Below are 22,945 nucleotides of genomic sequence, written 5' to 3' on the forward strand. Positions count from 1 at the left end.
AAAGAGCAGGAACTGCAGCAAGCGTACCTTCAACTGGGATTAATCTCAAATTGCTGCTCCCTTGGCCAAGTTACTCATCCGTGATGGTTTGGTAACACCACCGTAAGTGAGATTCCCCGAGATATTTAGGTGCCTCAGGTCCCCTTCAAATTGCTGGGAGGTTTAAATAGTGAAGGAGGAAACAGGGGTTCACCTGTGGGTGAGGCTCTGACCCAAGGTGACTCGTTCACATCACTGGTCTCCTTCAGCTCGGGACTGGTGGATGGCCCAAGGAGGAGATGGCGTAGCATGGGCTGGTGCTGCACAGCAGGTCTCCTGCCCGCTTCTCACCTCGCAAGCGGGAAGGCGGCTTAAAGAGTCTTTCTGAAATTGCTGGGAGTTGGCAAGGAATGGAAAAATAAAAGAGAAGCTGAAGATCAGAAGTTTAAAAAAAAGCCTCAGATGCACAAGAATTGCAGCCGTGCTGTGAGGTAACCAGCAAATACAATTTAATTATAAGATACACAGAAGTAATGGCATTTGCGAGGCTGGAGCATGATTTCCCAGTAATAGAAGGACCACAGGGTTCCCTGCCTCTGACTGTTGTGTCGTCTTCAAATGAGAGCGCGACTGTGCTTCAGTGCTTTCCCTGCCTTCAGAGGGGATTAAAGGGCCACAGTGACTCGGTATTGGAGGAGCCAGGGCAGTTGTCAAGGGTGTCCAGCGTGTGAAGGATTTGGAGCAGCTGGGCAGTGGGCTTCGCAGGGTTTGAGGCAGGAGGAGCTGATGGATCTGGGGCAGATGGGCTTGAAGGCAGTGACCGTGATTTCCTAGGTCAGGCAGAGGATAGCTGTGTTTGCTGGATGTTTCCGAGGGTAGAAGCGGCTTGCGCTTTCCTGTACTGTCCTCCGTCTTTCTCGACTTGTAAAATGGATGGCTTAACCAGAAACACTTTCAAGGTGGGAGGTGTGAGAAGCCGTTGTTGATCCAGAGCGCTACAATAGATGTGACCTTTACAGTGCTGTGGTTTTATTTTTATTATTTTTCTCTCCAGTGTGTCCACAATCTGTCAGAGCAGCATGGGGACTTCCAGGGCTTATTGCAAAGTGTTTCCATTGCCACGTTCTCCTCCTAGTTGAGCAGAGGTGTTACGGGGTAGGCTGGGTGGGGTGTGAGGCTGGTACGCCTCCTGCTTTACACAGATCTCTAGACTTGCATGTAAATGTGGCTCTCGTGTGTGCCAGGGGAGCACAAAATGTGTTATTTATTCCAACATGAGATGCTCCCACCAGGCTTCAGGATAATGTCGTGCTGTGTGTGTGGCCAATGTTGTTTGGATTGCGATGGGACATGCAGGGGTCCTACAGCAGGAGCGAGGAACAGTGCAGTGGCTTTCAATGAAATGAGAAACCAGAGTGTTCGGTGATGAAATCAGGTCTTCAGAGAAAACAGTGTTCTTAAGGAATCAAAATATGTGGATCTTGTATTTTTCTCCCTGTCAGTTTTGTTCTGAGCTTTTTCATTCAGATTTTAGACCATCTTAGAGATTAACAGTCCCTCCGTGTTGAAAGCCCTCCTGCAGGAGCACACCCTGATGTTAGTGCCATCACTGGAGATGGAGCGGGAAGGCTCGCCCCAGCTTAGACTGGCCCAATCCATCTTCCAAATGCTCCTCCCCTTGCAGCCAGCCCCCTTCCCCCCCCATTTCACATGGACCCTGTATGCTGTGGTGTCTGGGGCTTTTCCAGTCTCTGGGACATGTCCTCATAAAGGCATTTTGATTCCCTGGAGAGCTTGTGTCATCAAGTGCAATGGAAGAGGTGCTGCAGAAAGGTGTGATGGGTTTCATGTGTGTCCTCCACCCTTTCCTCTCTGGTGGGACAGTGTTATTTTTCTGCTCTATCGAGTTGAATACGCAGGTCCTGGTTTTGGAAGGGGTAGAAGGGGAAGATGGCTGGGCAGGGAGGAACAAGTAATGTTCCTTGTCAGGCAGCTCCCCAAGTGACTGCAAGTTCTGGTCTGAGCTGCCAAGCAGAGTGTGGGGGCAGGTGACAGACAGCCCAGGGCCATCGGAGCCCTCGGCTTGCGAAAGGAAATGCTTGGGGGAGGCAGAGCAGACAGACAGGGAGAGGGACAAGGCTCAAACTGCCTGTTAGCCTCTCCTGCCCTCACTGGTTGTGCCCAGAGGTGTGAGGAGCTCCACAGAGTACACGTGGGCTGTGTCGGCTGGTGCAGTGCAACCACTGGAGTGTGACCAAGACAGATGTGCCCATCACCTGACTGTCCTCTGATGGCCCCGGCTGCCCTGCTGACTCGTCGGAGTCAGCGAACGTGGTCTCAGCAGTACGTGTCTCCTCCTGGGGGAATGATGGGGACGGTGACATGTCATGGTTTCAGGGGCTGACCTGGGGAAGCATCAAGGAGAGACCTGGGGATGCGTGGGGAGGTACTCACGTATTGCTTAAATTTCTCTCGAAGCCTTGTTCCTGACCTTCCTGCAGTGGGTTGCTGCCTTGAAACGGGAGATGTATTTTGTGGCTTGAATGGAGCGACAGGTACAATGGGCTGCAGTCAAAAGCAGATTAAATCCCCCAGAAGTCCTTGAAGTGCGGGTCGAATCCACCAGTGAGGTGAATTGGCCGTAGCCCCACCGAACAATACAGATGTCTTCCCAGGGAGAGTCTGAGCTCCAGGGCTGTAGCAAGCCGAGGAGCTTCAGAGGGTCTGAGCTAAGCGAGATGAAAGGGGTAACAGGATAGCAGCTCTTGCAAAATGCTGTAGAAATCATGTAAATTGGGGAGAAATGCGTGAGCTAGGCCTGCATGCTGTGAGACTGCAAGTGGAAACATTGACCCCACAGGGGTGGAGAAGGCCTGGAGGCGTTGCTGTGGACAGTGGGCTGCGCTTCTCTCCTTGGTAGAGCCTTCAGAGGTAGGGTGTGGAGGGAGTAAGTGGTAACCTGAAGTTGGCAGGTGACTGTTTCTTGCCAATACTGTCCAAGGATTTGTGGCTGTAGGCAGCCCCCCCAGCCTTTTCCAATGCCTGTGAGCGGTTTTATCAAGATAACATAGAAGTCTCTGGCTGTGTTGGGTTATCTGACCAGCAGAGCTCTCAGTGCAAACAGGAGTTGATCTGTTATTGTTAGTGGTGAAGAAAACAGACTCTGTTTCTGCATAACCTTTTATTTGTTTTTCTTTTGAATAAAACAAATGCTGTGTGAAAGTTATGATTTCTACCACAGGAAATACAGGAAAAATACCTTTGCCTGCACGCGAGGTGTAGTTAAACTGTGGAACTTGCTGGTCCAAGACCTTAGCAAAGGAGGGCATTTCAGATGATGTGATTAGTGTAAATGTGTACCTGTGCGTGCAAAGGTATGAAAGCTGTTTGTGCAAGAAGGTTCAAATACTGAAGGCCACCCTACTCTGGGGTAAATTGTTTTTTCCTGCAGCAGCTTCTTTACTTTGGGGGAAGGGGGAAAAAAAAAAAATCCTAAGAATGACTGGATTTGAGGTTTGTGAGGATTCTTCGCTTGCTGGATGCTCCCCGGATAGGATATATTTGTAAGAGGTTCGGAAAAGGAACACCGGCCATGGAGGGCTGGGGAGGAGAGTGGGGAATGCAGACAGACTCAGCGTACTGAACTTTAGGGACCAAAGGCTCTGTGTTGCCACTAGAGGGGAAAAAAAAGCTCTTCAAAACACTTCAGTACTGAGTTACAACCTGGAGGTGCCTTTCTTGGCCTTCGTTAGCCAGGGAACACAGGGAAATAATTCCCTTTGCTCAGCAGTGTGAATGCCTCTTCCTCCTTCCCCCTTCTGCCAGTTGTGTTTCCTGCTAAGAAGCAACTTTTAATTGTCTGGCACTGGGGCAGAGCTCGTTCTCGGGGAGAGCTGCTTACTGCGTGGTTTCTCTAGTCTTCCCCTTGAAGCTTTTGGTTCTGATGTCTTTCGAGGCAGCTTGGATAGCTGGATGCCAGTGTACTATGATATTTCCAGGCGTGTGCCTAAGCTGTTTGTACCAGAGAACCTCCTCCTGGGTCACGCATGGCTCTGTTTTTTCATGGGGTTGAAACAGATTCAGTGAAAATAAGCACACCCAAGTTGTCCTGCTATTTTCCGTTACGGTTTTTAACCCAAAAGAATGGGAGAAGTTTTAAGGGCCCTCCAGACCTTCACCCTGCAGCACCAGAAATTCCCCTTAGGGAAAACAGCACTGGGGCTGGCTTCTCTTGGTGATGCTGCTGTTTGAGCTGCAGATATGTGCCTCTGTAGCATTGTTTAAGGCACATTTAGGTCTGAACAGAGGTACTCCGCAAGGCTTCGATTTCGGGGAATTTTCCTTTGCCGTGCAAAGCTGAACCGTCCTCCCCAAGGTGGTCTTTGCCCCTGTGCAGCAGCAAGAGAGGAGACTTTGCCACTCCAAAGTCTTCGACCGGAGCTGGCTCCTGAACGGGGACCTGGTTTCTGCAAGCTCTGCTGTATGTGCCTTCCCTCTTTAATACAAACAGGACTTCCAGGTCTGTGGACCGTCGGAGAATAGCCCTTCTGCGCAGTTGCGTTTTACATCTCGGAGCAATGAGCTGGCAAACACCTCTGCTCCATCTGTTTTCCTTCATTGATGGATTCTTTAAAGTCAGATTGTGGTCCCACAGGGACACACTCAACTAATCCTCTGCTTTTAAGATTTTATTTGTGCAATAAATGGATGACAAGGTGGTTTGCAAGTACATAACACAATAAATGGGTTTATAAATGCAACTTTTCTGCAGAGCACTATAGAATAAAATACAATATCACTACAGCATTTAACGCTGATCTCTGGTTCATTCATATTTCAAACAGTAATGTGCCCATTTTCTCATCTGGGAAGCCTCTGAGGTTTTTTAATACATTTTTATAAATTAACCGGGCACAGATTTAATAATAACTTGTGTTTGTATAGCTTTTTTCATCTCTGAGGATCGTGGATTGCTGTGCAGACTTAACGGTGTAATATAGAAATTACGTGCCAAAGGATCCATTTGCTCTCTGCCGAAATGCGGCGGTGGTTTGGATTGCTCAGCAACGCTCATGGATGCAAACGACGTCGAGGGAAAAGCTTGAATCCGGCGCTCACGGCAGAAGGTGAACTTGGAGGGGAAGGATGCAACTTGCTTATGGGTGCTCAGAGCAAAGCCCTCTGAAGAAGAGGTCACAGGGATGCTGAGGAAAGCTGCACGAGAAAAGCAGGATGGTTACTGAGCCTGGAAACTAGGATGCTGAAAAACAAAGAAGAAAATGCTCCTTCACACACTTCTAACTCTTGGGATGCAGCATCGCTAGGTACGGAGGAGCCAAGAACGTGGAAAGACTGGGAAGATTGGTCTCTTCTGTTCACAGTGTGTTTCTTTAGCAAGATATCCAACGGCAGACAACTTTATCCATCAGGATGGGAAACTTCTAAGCAGGAGCATCAGGTTTCTCAACCAAAGTGTTTTTAAGTGATCCAAAACTCTCAGATTTGGTGATGTAGGATCTTCTCGTATCGCCCTTGCTGGCCAACTTAGAAACAAAGAGGAAGGTATTGAGCTTCTTTCCTTGGAGACTTTCATGCTCTTTCAAGAGCTCCCACCCAAATTCTTTGCTTCTGAGATCCCCAGGTGAGATGGGGCTTTTCCAACCCTCTGTCCTTCCCAGTCGCCATGTTTTGGTGTCGCTGACGCTAGGATACTTGGCATGGAGGTTGCCCGTTCCCCATCCTGAAAAGAAAAAGTTCAGAAAGAAGCTCATGCACGTAACATCTGATTGGGAAAATATTTACGGATAGCAAATTGCCATCTCTGTAGAAGGAAAAAGTGAGAAAGTGGAAACGTGATATTTATGTTAATACAAAGTTTTTAAAATTTAATTTGAGACCAGCTGTTTCTGCTTCTCTTATAAGAGCTTAATTGGTATATAATAGCATAGTTAATTAAATACAAATCAATAGTTTAAAACAGCTAATTGATATTTAATATGTATGGGAAAATATAACTTAGTTGTAATATAATTAACTCAATATTAAATAAGCAATGGAATTGCAATTATGCCTTTACAACGATTATAAAGTTTATCGTTCTTTAATAAACTTGCAATTAGACAGGATGAGCTGAAAAATTATTAAACAGGTATTATTGGACTATTAAACACTTATTATCATTCCTGGTGGAATACAGCTACACAATAGTATGCATTATGATTGAGTTAATAAACCTTTATTACTGCTTTGCAGCTTTAGCCTTCACTGTGCTGGTTGATCAGAAACTTTGCTCCCTCCCTGAGTTGTGGGTGGAGGAATTGCCTTGAAATTGAGTAGGGAAATCCCAAATGATGGGAGAAGTTAGGAAAAAAGCAGGAGGATCCCATAGTTTGGGCCAGCAAAGAGAAATCTTTCTTTCAAAGCAAACTTGCCCGCTCTGTGCATAAAGATCCCTTTCTAGAAGACCCTGAACTCTTGCTTCTTTTAATTGGCTTTTGCTTTGTTGTCGCTGGCTGCCCCTAGTGCTGGCAACGTCTGGTTTGAACTTGCTTGTGCTTTGTCCGATGAGTGGTTCGTCTGCAAGTTTTGAGGTGAATTAATGCAGGTACTTTTGAGCGAGTAAAAACATGATTCTGCCCTGTATTTTCCAAACAAGATGCTTAAGCTCATGCTTCTTCAAAGCACCAGGGATGATAGCCTTCAACTGTAACTAGTTTCCCTCCTCTGGGGAAAAAATCAATTGCCATTGCAAGGAAATGGATGAGATTTGTTTTGTGGGTGGGGGACACACATGGGTTAAAATGTTCTGTTTTCAGTGGTATCTCAGCAGCCTCCCCTAAAGCCAAAACATTTAAAATGCTGGGTATCTGCTTAACTATTTTAGCTTTAGGTAGCCGCTAAAAGCCATGAAGTGGTGAGACATCCTTAGGCATCAGAGTCATCTTGAAGTATTTTACCTTTTAAAGCAACTCTCAAGTATTTAAAGGTGCCTTTAGCTATAAAGATTTTTGCATGTTCTCACAAATTTATGGTATGAATTATTATAATGCAGTCCTCTTGTATAGCTCCTTTCATCATGGGATATCAAAGTGTTTTATAAGCATTAATTATAGCACCCCTCAGGGAGGCAAATGAAAGATAGACACCCGTACCGGTGTGTGCTGATCCAGGCTCCAGACGGGTGGTAACCCAGATTTCATCTGGATCCAGCCCACGTGGCTCAGCCCTGACAATCCCTCCCTCTTCTAAGGGCTAAGTTGTTACTGGGACCTCTTGGGTAGCACAGCCGTCGCCTTGGGTCGTAGCCCCTTGCCACAGCCTCTAAAGCATGACCTCGTTCTTGGGAGCATTTCGCTCCCTGTGACTGGAAGATGAGAGCTGGACGTCTTGAGTGGTGGGATATTTATCCTCCGAGTAGGCTGCGGCTATTGCTGCCTCCGTCAGTGCTTTGGTTCAGGATGCTCTTGATGATGATTGTGGTCGTGCGGTCCGTGGAGAGCGTGGCAGCCCCTGTCGCACCAGGTCTGTGTGTTCAGGAAAAACCCGGCCAGCATCCACAAGCAGGCCCACGTGTGCATGCCGGAATGTACGATGCACGTCTGAATTGGTAAGATAAGGATGCTGGCTTGCTCAACTCCGCTGTGGGCTGCGCTGCCTTGTGTGACGCTAATCTAATTGTGTTGTTTTAATTACGCTTTGATACCTTGGTGCTCGTTGAAGGCTCAATAGGAATCAATGCAGTTTTGCTTTCCTATCAATAAAGACCTCTTGCCTGCTTCACAGGCTCTATGTAAACGGCCCCAGAGGCTATCGGCAGGCTCACAGCCGTCTGGCCACATGCGCACGGGACCTCTGTTTTCACGAGCATCACGCAGTCCTTCACGGAAACCCCACTCGAAGTTCAGCAAAGTCTTGCCGATTCTAGTTATCGGACGGCGGTAAGGGAGGCAACCTGTGCTGAATGTCCTTCAGCTAAAACCGGCAGACCCGAGTGGCAGTCGGGAGTAATAGAGGCATCTAATGCTCTGCAGGTCGACACCTTTCTTGGTGTGTTTGCAGTTGTTGCGTAGGCTGTGCAGGGACGGTAGATCATGTCGCCTCCGCGCTGTGGAGCAAGAGGCCTGGTTTCCACCTTTGCATCCAGGATGGGAGCTGGTTGTGGTTTACCTCTTCTGTTAATTAAGACTCTGATTCAAGAAACGGCTGAGGATGCTGGTGGTTGATTCATCTGCCCTGGTTTGTCTAATCTTTAGACATCTACGTCTGAGTTAGTCACCACCTTTTATGGCCAATGAGAGAGTACAAAGTCATCCCAAGTAGGTGAAGTGAGTCGCTTTCTGGAGACGCCTATTTCTCTCTGGGGCACTACCTTAGGTCGCAATGTGGATTTAGGGGGGCAATTAAATTTCAGCTTACTCTAAGCATCTCAAGAGACTTACTTTTGTCTGAGCATTGACTGCAGTGGGATTACACGCGTGATTTATTTTGGTTAGATGCTGACGTCCTCCCTGATGGGAGCCTTAGGATTAGGAGCTGTTGGTCCTTAGCCTCTTGCAAGGTGGAGCACTGTTTAATGTTAGAGAAGGTGCTTTAACTAGTCTTGCTTGTACCCTGAGTGTCCTGGGGTCAAAGGAAGTCTGTGTTTTTTTTCTGGGTTTAGGCTCTTGTTCTGCCTCGTACTGTGCGCAAGAGGAGGATGCTAACCCCTCTGCTGGGATGCCATGGCAGCTAGCAGTATTAGAGAGAGATACTCTTTATCTAGGTATATACCCGTATAAATCTGGGTGTCTTCCCTGCACGTCACGCTGCAGTGAGCGACTTTCCGCTTCCTCCGGACACGGTCCGGATCTGCAATTCAAACCCAAGTTTGCGTCATGGCGCTGAAAGCCAAGGCTGCCAGGCAGCGCTGGCTCTGCTCTAAAGCTGTCGCTGCGCTCTCAACCCTCCTGCTTCGCTGCCTTCCCCTCTTGCGTGCGGCACAACTTCACGACACTCCCGAGCGCTCCTTCCTCGGCAGAGAGGGGCTCTGAAGAGACCACAGCCACATTAAGTAAACATCAAAGGGGCTTTGATCAGCAGGGCTCTGTAGAGCACAGAAGCCCCTGAGGAGCTCTGCAGGTCCACAGGCAGGCAGCGTCGGGACGTGGTACCTTAATTTTCTCCACTGCGACACAGGAGAATTTGTTTGAAGAACTAGAGCTTTTTGCCGCTCTGAGATGCGGACGGGGAGAGCACGCATGCACGCAGCCTGCTTCTGGAAAAACCCATGTTCAGATCTCTCTGTTACCGACAGTCAGAAAGACCCATTAAGAAATCAAGGCATCAAAGGCATGCGCCTCCTCAGACTGGCACTCTGCTACTTGGAGGGTCACTTGCTTGTTTCTAAAGAGCAAGATGCCTCACGCCAGACTTACCTTCCCTTCTGAGGGCCGTTTCCCATTTTACTTTGCCGCCCGCTAAGGGAGAAAGGGATGAAAGAGTCCATATTGTTGCAAGGCGCTGATGTGGAAGAAGATGCAGCTTGTTCCCTCTGCTTAGTGTAGAGGAGCACTTAAGAAATGGGCAAGGGAGGGGACGGTGACTCTCCTGTCTCTAGATATACGTGGCTAAGTGGAGCGGCGCAGCAACAGCTGGTTTGGGACCCCCAGCAAACTTCAGCTGTGAGGCTGACCAAAGACTTCAGTTACGTGCCTGCCTGCCGGTGCTTTACCTGAACGGTATAACCAGCAGGATTTGCTCCCTGCAGCATCCCCGTGTGCTTGCTCTTGTCCCCAGCCTAGTCTTCTAACATCATTCTCTCTTCTCTTGCAGAACTGGGGCTCCCAGGAAGAGGATGCTGCCTAGTACTGGGGTTCATGTACAAGGAGAAGTACCGCAGGATGACTGAAGGTGAGCAGTTCCCTCACCTTCCATTCTTCCTTCCTCTTTAGCAATCTCATTGCAAGGGGTGTGGATGTGCTACTGCTAGGAATGTGCTAGGTCCTTGTTCGCACCAAGGAGAAAATCCCGCTTCTCCTTTGATCTCTGAAACATCCTAGCGGGCATGGATGTGGGAAGCCTCCTGCATGAGGCTGCAAGAGAAGAGCAGGGGCAAGAGAAGAGAAGTTCCGTACATCCAAAAACCCACTGTCTTTTTCCCATGGAAAGGATTTGTCATATGGGAAGCTCTTCCAGCAATTGCTGCATCTAGCCTTTTTATTCTAGTTGGGTGGTAGTGCCTCACCGTTGACACCGCCAGGGTACCAGTTTTCAGTGCCTTTGCACCCCTCAGAGGAGCCGTTCCGTTGTTTGTCAAACCCCTGTGCTCTGGCAGAGATCTCACTAAAATTTCCCTATTTATATTCTAGTCATCCTCTAAGTACTTTATGAGCATTGATTAATCCATAGAAATATCATAAATAATTATGAAGCATAATAACTAAACAAAAACTATTTACGCTCGGAAGAATTGGCGTCCTTGCTTCTGGTAGCTTCGTTGCTTGGCTTCTTTGTCTGGAGCAAACCCTGGTGCAGCACCATCTCTGATTAGCGCTGGATCAGAGAAGGATTAAAGGTCCCAGAGCCCTGCAGGATGGGAGGGCCTTGAGGGTGTGTCAAGGAGAGTTTGGCTGCTGTGAGGTTACTCTGGGGACTGCAAACTTGATCCAAACATGGATTTAATCCTTTTTTTGGGGGCTTTGATTGGAAATGATTTGGACAAAGGGTGTAATCGCTTGCCCCGCTGCCCTTCCTTTAGTTCGCATGGGATGGTGTATTGCCCAGCAGTTAGCCGTGGGGGTGTCTACTCTTGCAGGAAGCCTTGTCTTCATGAGAGTAAAAGGTGTGTTAGCTTTCATGGGGTAAAACTCTGCTGGAGGCAGGTTTGTGGCTCAAATATCAGTTAGAAGATAAAAAGGTTCCTTCAGTTTCCCAGGAGCCCTGATACTGAGCCGATAACATGGGGAAAGTACTTCACAATACTTCACCTCATGCTTGTTCAATACCACATGCTTTTTAAACATTGATTAGAGTATGTTTTTAACAGGAAGGGGCTGCCCCTTGGGAGAATGGATGGCAGAGTCTGGTCTGAGTGCTGTAAGAAGGTGCAAGCTCTCTCTCAATACCTTCCTGTCCCTCAGGTCTCCTGGAGAGGCTGCCTGTGGCTGTGCTCAGATGGGCAGGAGCACCCTGGGGTTTCTGAGAGCCAGCAGGGCTGTGGGCACCCCTGGGCATCCTGCCGATCCCTTGGGATCATTCACAAAAGCTCCTGTCCCCCGATGGATTCAAAGCCCGCGTCCATCCGCCTACGAAGTGAGGGCCCCCCCACCACTTTTCAGGCTGAATGTGGCTTTGTGTGGAGAGAACAAAGAAACATGAAAGGCCAAAAGTAAAGCCTTTGTGTGGGAACGGGAACAAAGTATGTCTGCCTGGCACTGTGCAGCCAGGGAGTTTCTGGGCCCCGCAGGCTCCAGGACCATTACGTTTAAAGGTACAATCTGCCAAAAATAAAGTCGGGGGATTTCCATGGCTACAAAGACCGCCTAGGACTTGTGTTTTCACTAGAGGTGGTTCTGGATGACAATTGCAGGCCTCACACCTCCTGGGATTTTGGTGGATTTCTGTGCAGATCCACGCTGTATGGTGTGGGCTGAGGTCTGATGTGAGCCAAGGGGGGGGTTCAGATGTCTGGTCATCTACAGAGGTACAGCGAAGGTATTTCCTGCCCAAAGTACCTGGGCCAGACTCTTTGGGCCGGTTACCTTGCAGGGATAAGGGGAGAGACAGCTTCCCTCTTACGTTTTTGCCAAGTGAGAGCTTTTCCTCTTTTTATTGCATGATGGTGCTAATGAATAGCCCTATTAGTAATTACAGGGTAGCTGAAGGAACTGAAAGCAGAGGTAGGCAGTGGGGCAATCGGATAATTATGAGGTGTGGGGTCTCCATCGTAGTGGAAATGGGTAATTACAGGGATCCTAGAACCTTGCTGTCACTTAGTGGAGACATCTACAAAATGTGCTTGTAGGTAGAGAAGCACAAGAGGCCTTAGACAGAGGCCTTGTTAGCGTGGAGGAATCGCTTGTTGGTGGGAAGCACTTCTCTTAGCTATCCCCACAGAGAAGATCCAGGCTGGGCACTTGTAGACCAGTGTGGCAACCTCTCCCAGCAGGGTAAAATAAATGTTGTGGCTTACAGATGCTCTGTGGCCCTGCCCAGCGAGGGTCTTTGGTAGCATTATGTTGTTTGTTTACCAGCTGGCAAGTGATGGATGTCCGTTAACACAACTGATTGCAGATGCAGGCTCTTCTGGCTGAGCTGTCCTCCAAGGCGAGAAGCCAAAATAAGTGTCCGAGAACTTGCCTCTGCTAGTGTTAGTTAACACATATCAACGTATATCAACCTGTGTCATGAAAAAACAGGTCTGGGTGAGGTGTTGGTGTCTCTCCCAGCTGTAAGGCACCAGAGCAGCCTGGGCTGCTGCCGGGCACCACTGGGGATGTGCAGGGCAAAAATGATTTGGGCACTCGCCCTGCAGCTGGCACTGCTGTGCCGCATCGGGTGCGATTGCCTCTTGCTTTATTGCCACTGTGAAGCCCACATGAGGAGAGGTGCTGGATTTGGGCACAATTTGGGGGGGGTGTCCAGCTGGTGCTCCAGTGTGGCTGTTATACACTTATCCCTTTGCTGTGATTGACGATTGCCTCGTCTGCGTGCTGGGATCGCTGTCTGGTGCGCGGCTGTGAGTTGTAGGGTGAAATTAAGCTGGTGACAGTTGTAGACAGAGGGAGAAGAGAGGTAGAGCTGTCTGTAATGACGGCCTTGCAATAAAGATGCTTCGGAGTTAATCCTCCACCATCTGTCTTCATTCTGCTAATAACCCACTCAATCAGATGCTGCTGACTGTTTGTTAACATTCAGAAACAGATACATAATCAGGAGGAGTGTGCTGTTTGCTCACGAGGGGCTGGATTCCTCTTCGGGAACAACTCTCCCCCGGCCATGGCAGCGGCGCAGTGGGAGCCACGGCTTGTGGACTGGATGTCCCAAGGCATGTGCCGTGCAATGGAGGTGATGCTGAGACCGGTAGCGATCTGAGTTACCCTGCTTTCCCCAGGGCTTGTGCTGCCCTGGCTCAAGGGGATTTTGGAGTAGAAAGGTGGTATCTATGAGGTGGGTCACCTTAGTCCCCCCAGAACAAGGATCTTGAACTAACCTGAAAACTGGGGCTTGTTTTTCTACTCCCTCTTCACCTTCACTTTCAGTTCTCTTCCCTTCCCAAGGGAAGGCAAGGGGTGTGCTGTAAAATCTCTCCCTGCCCACCTATCGTGCTTGGTCCCTGCCTGTCCATAGCTGCAGGTCCCAAGTTGGGCTTGCCCCGCTCTCCTCCGTGGTGGTCAGAGGCAGGTATTCAGATGTCAGTCCTGCTTCTGCTATTTTTCTTCTTCTCTCCTGTCTTTGACTTCTTGCCAGATCTAACTCGAGTCATTAGCAAGCGTCACTGCAGCAATTATGGCACTTTTTGGCTGCCATTCATAAAGCTACCGACGGGAACGATTAAGCGCTGAGAGGTGTCAGCCTTCTCCTTCACCACCTGTTCCCACCAGCCGTCGACTGCTGGAAGGTGCCTACAACCATCTCCCTGTGCGCAGGGTAGCGGGGCAGGGCATCTGCCTTCCCTGCTCTCACCTCCCTTTCCAGGCACTTCGCTGGCTCTCGTGTCCTCGCGTGCAGCGGGCAGTTGGCATCTCTGGGATGGACCCAGCGCTCGGCTTTGTCGCTGCGTGGAGGGGGAGGGTGGGCTTCATCCTCATGTCTGAGGCTGGGCGGTGAAAGCAGGCGTGGCTGGGGGAAGGGACAGAAGAAGGACTTGGTGCAGCATCCTCCTCCTGGACCAGCTAATGGTTAATGATCTGTGCTTGAGGAAGGACAAACTCCCCCTCTTCAGCTTCCTGCTTGGCTTATAGCCCTGCTTTCTGCTTTGCTCGCATCCACGCCATCGGTTAGGGACAGGCACGAGGCGAAAATCTGTACCTTAATCTGCAGGCAGTCTCCTCGGTATCGGCCGCTGTAGATGCGGACGCTGACTGGTGTGCCAGGAGAGGGGCTCGTGATGGAGTTATCTCTGGCAGCAGCCGCCCTCCATTTGCATTGTGGCTGGAAGCAGAACCCGGTCGCTAGCTTTCTGCATTCAAGGTGTCTCCATTCACTATACAAAGCACTGCAATACCAGCAGCCATTACTGCAGAGCTGCAGCTCCACATAGCAACGAGTGCTGCTCTGTGTTTAATTGGGAGAGGGTGTTGCTTAGCAAATCGTCTTTGCTGGGTAATGACTGTAGAAATCAGCTCAGATAAGGGCTGTCCGAATCCAAGGCAGGATTAGAATCCTCTAAAGGCCATGGGGATGCTGTGGGGCTGTTGGTCAGCGTAAGACAAACCTTGAGTTTTGGGAGTATAGATGGCAAGAACTTGGAAGTTTTGCAGTCTGAGCTGCAAATCTGACCTTGACTCTCTTGTTCAGAAGGTTTGGGATCTTATTTAAAGGCGCTGGGACTAATGCAAAGCTTCAATGTCTCTTGTTGGGGGAAGATGGAGGTCCCAAAAGGGGGACCATCCACGTACCTCAAACGTAGACGACTCATCCGGGTACCTCAAACGTGGGGCGCAGATCAGGGTTGGCCCAGAGGGGCAATGACGATGGCGGCCTGAACTGAAGGAGAGCCGCCAGCCTGCTCTCCTTGTGATGGCTCGTGCATCCATGCAGCCCTCCCAGGCTGCAACTAGTAGGGATGATTCGGATCAGCCCCGGCCTGCCTGGCGGAACTGGGCAGCTGCCTGTTTCTGGCTTGTGTTATCAGCTGTGGCTTTGCGCTCGTGAACTGCGAGCCGTGTAGCTCTGGATGGGGTTTTTTTTTGTCTTCGGTGTCGGCGTATCTCTAGTCTGCAGATAGATTTCGGTTCTGCGAGACATGGGGAGAGAATTGTGTATGCATATGAAAGCTGGTTTTATGGCTTATAATTATCTCGTACCCATCCTTAGAATAATTATAGCTCCTCCATTATTAATAATTGGAATTCCAGTCCTTGTCATAGATCACAAAATGGAGAGGAAGCTCAACCCAGGGTTTGCATAATGTACCTTGGTCTAAATTGAATAATTGGTAAAATGGTGAAAATCGTTAGTTTTTCCCCCATTTCTTGGTGCTGGAATTAGTGAGATATTAGTGCAATTAGCCAGTGCTTCCATTTGAGGCTGCAATCATTTGGTTTGTAATTTAGAATAAATGTAAAAGCCCACTTGTGCTTCTGAACAGATTATTTGTCCTGTTTAAAAGTATCTAATGGGGTGGCTGTCATCTAAGCAAGATACATTTGACCCATTTCAATTTGTTTCCCTTTTAATCTGCTATCTGTTTTCCTGGATCTTTTTTTTTTAATAAAAAGATAAAGAAGAAGCGGGCGAGAAAGACCAAAGAGGGAGAGAATAGAAGCGTTATAGATCTGGAGTTTATCATAAGCCAAAGTAACTTGAAATCAAGGCTGTTAAACTGCAGAAAGCAATAAAAAGAAAACACTATTTGGAGATCGTTTAAAGGGCTGAGTGACTTGTCAATGAAAGGTTGCTCTACTCAACCGCTTCTTAATAGCTTCTCAAAGGGAATCTGCAGCTCTTGCAAGAACGAAGGCTGTAGGTACTCTTGCAGCAGCTCTCTGCTGCGGGAGGGACCATTTAGGTTAGCAGGGTGCTGGGGTGCTGCGGCAGCAATGCCGACATGGTTAAAATCCAATACCAAGAAGGACAGAGAGCAGAGGAGGAAAGGAGATGGATTTAAACCCAAAACTTGGGTTTAGGCTTTAAAACACGTCCTGAACACTGAAGCCCTGGATATCCTGGTAGGCACAGAGGCTGGATGCATCGCTCTTCTTTGGGCTGTAGATAGATCTGTGCCCACCCGGCTCCGGCCATCCCACCATGCCCTCCTGCTTCTTCAGTGGAGAACAGAAGGAGTCTGTGCCTTTCCCTCCCAAAGGCCGAGCATCCTTTCTACAACAGTCTGATTCAAGGCTCCTCTCTGTCAGGCCCCGTCTTACTGCCTGGGGAGAAACCAGCTGGGACCCTGGGATGGACTGCCTGCTGTTTTGGGGGAAAATGGCTTGTTCAGAGAAGCTGGCTGTGCCTCTGCTCCAAATGTCTCTCTGCTTGAACGCCCCTTCTGCTGCCTGCCGTAGTTCAAAGCAGGTTCAGTGAATGCTTCCTGCCAGGAAAACATCCTGTTAGAGCGTGGCGCTGAGATGCAGTGACGTATTTGTGCCACCCATTAGCAGCCCAGCAAGGCAGTTGCTGCCTCAGAATTGCTTGGATTTACGAGGACGCTTAATCTGGATCTTGCAAGTGACTTTTACATCTGCAGCAGCACAGGCTGAGCATGATTCTTCCCTCAGTCTCAAGGATAAATCGGAGCCAGCCCTTGTTATCCCTGTAAAAAGTGACCTTTCTCCTCTACCAGATGCCAAGAGCCTCTGTGCTGCTGGGGGCAGGCTGCACTGCTGGAGAAGCTCAAACTTCACTCAGTTCTCTGGCCCGGCGGTGGAAAGGGTCTGTCCTTTGGGACCAGACCTGTAACGTGTTACTTGCTTTAGCTCAAGCAGCATTGGCTCTGCTCAGCCTGCTTTTGCACACAGTGGAACCTAACAGCCCCTAAAAAAACTTGAGCAGCATCTTGAGCATCCCAGCACCTTCTTACACTTTGCCCTCTGAGGCTTGGGCAACCAGCAGAACTCATTAGCATCAGTCTGCGGCCTGGGAACGGGATTTCCTGCAAAGCTTTGCTAAAAACTACGGGGTCCCTGGCACAAAATCTACTGGGATCCCCTGTAGCGGTGGGTCCGTTGTTAGCTGATCTCCAAAGCTGCCCACGGGATGCACTGCAAACTTTGCATTGCTAACTCTGCCGTCATCGCCAGTGAAGGTGCTGCCTCCTCCGGGGCTTGGCAGCTCTGTGACAGGGAAGCTCGCCTTACCCCAAGCGTTGTCACTCGTGCCTCCCCGCAAAGACACGATCACAATTGATTAGGGAAGGCATCTCCCGTATAAGCTGCATTGAGCCTTTTTTTTCTTTATCTGACAAAGGCATTTGAGAAGGAAGAGGCGAGTGGATGGAGCAAGCTCCACAGAAGTTGTTAGAGATGCACTGTTATCAGCAGAGGTCTCATTGATATTTCTGTGATGCTTTGTGTGTCTGTTAGTTAAACAAGTCAGGGATGTAAGTGAAACCTGAGGGAAAAAATCAGCAAACAGGCTGGTTTTTTGTCTAGTGTCAAGGGGAGACTTTGCCTGGGTTGGGTCAGCTGGAAAACTGGGTAAAATGTAAACCTCGCTGGAGAAGCACATGCTGCTGTGAGCCAAGTCCTTGCTGGTGAAATCCATCATGCACGTTTACAAGGATGCTGCCGAGGGAAGGATCCAGTGCGCTCTGCACCGCTCCCTTCAGGCAGGATAGGAAACACCTCCCTGTCTCACTGCTGCTCTCTGCTGCTTTGGAGAGGGGGAGCAGGGTTTCATCCGTGATGCTCCAGTTGTCTACAGCAGTTGCAGTGCAGCTGAGCAACTCTACTGGTTATAAATCTGATACAAAGCTTGCGAGTTTTATGGTAATGGTGGTGGTGTAGCAGTTAATGGCTTAAGGGTATAATTTTATCTATTGATTTGAGTAGCGGTCCCCCTGTGGAAAGCTATTGCTGCGTGGTCTTAAATAAATGAATACAATACTTCCTTGCTCCCCAGGTACTGGCATAAGGTAATTCAGGAGCTGCTTCTCTTGCTGTTCAGCCGGCAGGTGTGTATGGGAGAACCTGGGATCACGTGGATTCTGTGTACTGTCCCTTTGCAGGGGCTGGAGGGCCTGCTAAAGATGCTTCAGGAATCTTAGGCGTCAATAAGCATGGATCAATAACTAGGGGGGATTTAGAATATCATGGCTAATTGAATTCCGTTGCCCTTGCACTCCCCTCGAAGTCCTTCCTAACATCATTTGGAATGGGATGTGCACCTAAGGAATGCTGTTGGGGGGAAAAACTTGTCCTGTAAGATGCACCTGAAAAAGGGCAGAGATAAAGTTACGTACTTCACCTTACCCTGGCTGGCTGTTACTGTCTTTGTTGGGTTTGGGGTGGTTTATTCTTAAAGTCTATCAGGAGGCAGGGGGAGCATGAACTAAAGGAGATGCAAGGCTTCTCTCTGAAGATGGTGACTGGCTTTCTCATCTCTGGGCTGCCTCCAGGCTACCCTCAGAGTTTACCTTCGAGCACATGTATCTGGTGATAACTTTCCCCTCTCTGCAGAGCTGTTGCTGCAGCCCGGGGGTCTGTTATTTAGCTTTCCTCCCTTGGTGTCCACGGGGGACCCTGCCAGAGAGGTTGCTGACAGGCAGTATTTCATTAGCAATACAGGTCACACTGTTGATACGGTGTCCACCAGACCAGAACCTGCACACGCAGGTCTGGCTGTGCCATCAAGTCAGGTTCTGATGATGCCATAAATCCTCCTGGCATGGACACGATAGTATGGCTGTGTGGAAGCTTCCAGCTTCTCAAAGTACCTGGAAGCCCCTGCTTACAAGAAAATGATCCGGGCTTTGATTCAGGAAAGGGGGCAGGAGGGTGACAGTAAATCCCTACCCAAGGCTGGAGAAGGAGCATCTCTTCTGTCGTTTTTGGGAGTCCTCCTGGGGCACAGGCACTGCAATGCAGTGCTGCTTTCTACGAAGCGCTGCAGGCCTACCCACTGCTGCAAGGAAACACATGGTCCATTCCTGCCTGGTCCAGATCTCTAACCTTCCTCTTCTGGAGGCAGACATACATGCATGCTTTCTGCAGGCATAGCCGGGGTTGGAGCGTCACAGACTGGAGCAATGAAGCAGTACCGAGTTACCGTCGCTTAGAGTATCAATTAAAACCGCTGCAGCCTTTTAAGTCCTGCTCTGAGACATACCTGTATTGATGAACGGCCAGGCTTGCCATTAAAATGGCTCTCAAGCCAGCAGAAGTAAATCTACTGTGCAATTGTGAGCAGAAACTTGCCGCCGCTAGAGTACTTCCAACTAAAGCCATGCTGTGGGGTGGGAGCTGAGTAAGATTGTTGTGAAGATGAAACCCTTCTGGTGTTACAAAGCCTGTGGCTTTGGTAGGCTATGAAAAGGCTTAAATAGTTTTGAAGCTCTGCTCCCCACTGGTTTCCCTGTGTGTCGTTAGGTCACATAACGTCATCTCTGCTCCGCAGTCCCGACCTGTAAGATGAAGCTCCTTTCTTACGGGAGCGGTGCAAGACAGCTGTATTTCACAGCTATAATGACACATCGGAAGAAATTGTGTGTTTCAGGCCAGCACAATGAACTTGTTCCCATTTCTCAATGAAGTGGGACTTTGCTGGATTCGACTGAAAGGTACTGCAAAACACCCACCAAAGTATCTTGCTTTGTTTGGGCTGGCTTTTGGGTTTTGTTTTTGGTTGTGTTGTTTTTTTTTTAAAACCCTTCTAAAAATCCATTCTTATCATAAGGAAATAGTGAAATATTGTTGTAAAATATCAAGTTGAATGCTGCAAGTCCTGTTCTTTTTCTTCCCGAGCTATTTGCTGTATCTGGCCAAACCCTGCCATCTGTATTCACTAAATAAACCTGAAGTCCATTAAGCAGCCTTCAGGTTGAGGTTGATGAAGACAGAAGGAACAGGCATGGTCAAAAACCTGAAGGATAGATAGGGAGCATGTGTGAGGGGGAGTGTGAGTGAAATTCCCCTTGGCCGGGTGGCCAACGTGACAGTTATTTAGTACCCAGGGCTGGTACTGTGATCCTTCACAAAGCGATGAACTTAAACCACAAACCTTAACAACTACGTCCAGTGCAGCAGCAATCTCGGAGCCTGTATATACATATCCTTTCATGCCCAGTATTTGCTCCCATAGGTATTTACTCAATCTATAAATGTATTAATGGGGTTAATCTTAAAACACATCCAGAGATATAACTTGAGATGGGTTTTTTTTCCCTTTAACAAAGATGAAGGTTTTATATAGACGGGGGGAAAGAGAAGGGAAGTGAAACGTTCAGTGACTAATGATCCTCATCAATATTCATGAGAGACGGTATGCATTTCGAGATTTAAAATGAAGGAAGGAAGAAAGAGAGAAAGGAATTGACTTCTTTAGAAGCTAAATGAAATATTTAGGTTGACCTGGAGATAAGTGTGCCAGGTCTTTGTTGCCATCAGCTTAGACCAGCATTCGATCGAGGTGTTTTCAAAGAGAAGCAGGGGGAGCTGAGTTGCCGGTGGAGGCTTCTGGAGATGGCGGGGCAGGGAGGTACGAGGGGGTTTGCTCATGTGGCGGCGGGAGGCTTAAGCAGAGGATGAAGTCCATGTTGTGATAGGTGCTATCCAAATGGGGAGGGAAGCAATCCCCACCCCAGGAGCCTGCATCCTGAGCCGACTCGAGCAGGGGGTTGTCCACAGCCAGCCAGCTGCGAGGCTGGGATGAGACTCGGGCTGTCCCAGGCGAGTCCTTGTGTGCGCTGTCCTCAGAAGAGCTCCTGTCTCTGCCATCCCCTGCTGCAAGGCCACCCTGTTTGGGAAGGGGCAGTCCTGAAGTGGTGGCTCAGAGCGTGCAGCGGACTTTAATGGAGACAAGGGTGCAGTAGGACTAAGCTGTCTGGTGAGAACTGTCCCTTGCACGAACAAATGGCTCTGTCCACAAATGTCTGTTGATAGTGGGGGAGCTGATTTGTTTTTTGTGGACGATATCTCTCTATTGTGCTGTTCCTACCTGAGTGTTTTCCTCCTTTCTCTCCCTTCCTCCCTGCCCCTGTCTTTGCTACAGCAGAAAATCACCCCAAGTGTACCTAACTTGAAGGTGAAATTTAAAGCCCCCCAAGTACTTGAAAATAGATGGGGGAACCTTGATCCTTCCCCATTTCAATCTTCCGTTAGCTGGGGTGGGGAGGAGAAGGAAAGCCTCTGCAGAAAAGAGACCTGAAATATGGTTTTGTCAGAAGGATATTGCTCTAGATGTGCAGCAGTGATAGCAGAGGACGGAAAGATTGGGATCTTAATAACCAGATTTAATTGCTGAAAGAGTACATCAGGCCTGGAAGAAAGGCTTCCCTCCAGCCTTCTGCATTTCTCCTCTTTTAAATCTTTTTCCTTTCTTCTTCTGCAAGTCGCCCTTGTCTCAATCTGCTTCCAAGGCTGCTCCTTTTCATTTTTTTGTGCCATCCCTTCCCTCCTCCGAGTGACAGCTGTCCCACCCCTGCCAAGGTCGTTTGCCCTTGAGACCATCTTTGATCTGTGCCCTGATAGAAAGGCCGAGTATTGACTTTGGCTTCAGCTTCATTAAGAGGCAGCCTCATTTGTCAACTTGTTTGTTTCGATAGCTGCTTGGGAGAGACGGCAGGGCCCGCAACCCCTCCTCGCCGAGCCACAGCATTATTCCAGAATTAACTCCCCTTTTCGAGGGTTTGCAGGCAAGGTCGTTGCAGGTAGCCGCGCGCAGTCCTCTCCTTCTCATTAATCGATGTCACAGAGGTTTTAAGCAAGGTTAGATCCCGCTGGTTTGTGGACGGGAGGCTTCTGCCAAGGCTCTGGGTGCTGCGAGAAGCTGTGTGCAGGTGCGGTAATCCGCAGTGCTCCCAGCTGGAAATGCAGGCTGTCGCACAGAGGTCCTGTCTGCTCGTAGGGAGCTCGGAGAAGGGGTCTCAGATGAGCTCTCGTGGCGAGAGCCTTGTAGGAGGTTCTCTGGGGCTGGTTGCATAAGGATTGCAAGTAATGAAGATTAATTTCTCATGTCAGTTGTCATCAGGTAACACATCTGCCAATAATAGCTCCTGGTTTTAATCCAGATGGTCAGATGAGGTTAAACAAGTTACCCAGGCTCTTTTTTTTCCTTTCCTGTTGGTCGGTGAATAATGCATTGACAGGCGTGCGCTTGTAGTGTTTGACCTCTCTAGGAATTACCTCCCTGTGCTGCACGTCCCCGGGGTGACTGTCCTGGAGAGCCTCTTGTGGCAGGGCTGGGACCTTAGTTGGTGGTAGGGTACGGAGATGGCCGCGTGACAGATGTACTCCATCTGGTGTTCCTCAGAATATTTTGGTGGAAACAATCTTTTTCCTGAAGTCACGTGAAATGACTGAAACTCTGGACATTGGCGTTCCCGGGGTTGTTTGGGGATTTGGAGTGGGTTGGTACAACAGCCTTGGGCGGCAGGAGAGGTTCATGGCAATGCAGGAGGAATCTCTCTGCTTTGCTTAGGTTCAGAGCAAAGGAAGAAGCTGCGTTGCTGAGGACAGATGGCTGCAGCAGAGGGCATTTCCAGATGTATCTGACCTTGTGCAGAAGGAGGTGAAGACAAAAAGCCAAACTTCGCTGAACTGACAGCTGGGGTCCAGTTTCCTGGAGACCTTAAAGTCTGCTCTAGTGGGGAAGGGGCTAGTGATCTTTACTCCTGAGAAATGCAGTAGTGGGTACTGAGCCTTTGATGGCCAGGAGGTGTGGAAGCACCAGCCCGGCCCTACAGTGCCCACGTTAAGGGAAGCAACTGAAAACCAGAGGTGCTAAAGCTGGGTTGCGCTGCAGGAGTTAAAGCTGCTTTTGGTGCTGGCTGTCCTGGGTACTGCCGCACTCCTGACAGTGGGGAGAGGGAGCTTAGGAAAAGATGTTCCTGGCTGTTGCCACGGGCATTTTCCTTCAGCAGATCCCGAGGTAATAAGGCATTAGTAATTGCGCAGCTCCGTGCGGGCTGTGATGTGACTGGCACCGGAGCGTTGTGTGTGGTGCTGGTCCCCGCAGCCCAGGGAGCGTGGAGCAAAGCCGGGGAGAATGCTAACGGTGGTGGCAGGAATGGCCCAGGGATTAGAGAGCAGGTTGTAAGAGGAGAGGCTGGAGGTGGTAAATTTATATAGTCTGGAGGAGGCTCAAGGGGAGACACGACCGGAGTCTATAA

At 49.3% G+C, this 22,945-nt stretch overlaps 1 protein-coding gene across 1 annotated transcript in view; it reads left to right on the top strand.

Moving 5' to 3' along the window:
- Positions 1-8,852: 8,852 nt before the first annotated feature.
- KIRREL3 (kin of IRRE like 3 (Drosophila)) overlaps positions 8,853-22,945 on the top strand; it is a 143,776-nt gene continuing 129,683 nt past the window's right edge. Inside the window, exons 1-2 of the mRNA XM_009322610.1 lie at positions 8,853-8,949; positions 9,790-9,867. Coding sequence (XP_009320885.1) covers positions 8,853-8,949; positions 9,790-9,867 — 175 coding nt within the window. The remainder of the gene's footprint in view (positions 8,950-9,789; positions 9,868-22,945) is intronic.

Source organism: Pygoscelis adeliae, unplaced genomic scaffold (genome assembly GCF_000699105.1).
Source record: "Pygoscelis adeliae isolate BGI_AS28 unplaced genomic scaffold, ASM69910v1 Scaffold224, whole genome shotgun sequence".
NCBI classification, from domain to species: Eukaryota; Metazoa; Chordata; class Aves; order Sphenisciformes; family Spheniscidae; genus Pygoscelis; species Pygoscelis adeliae.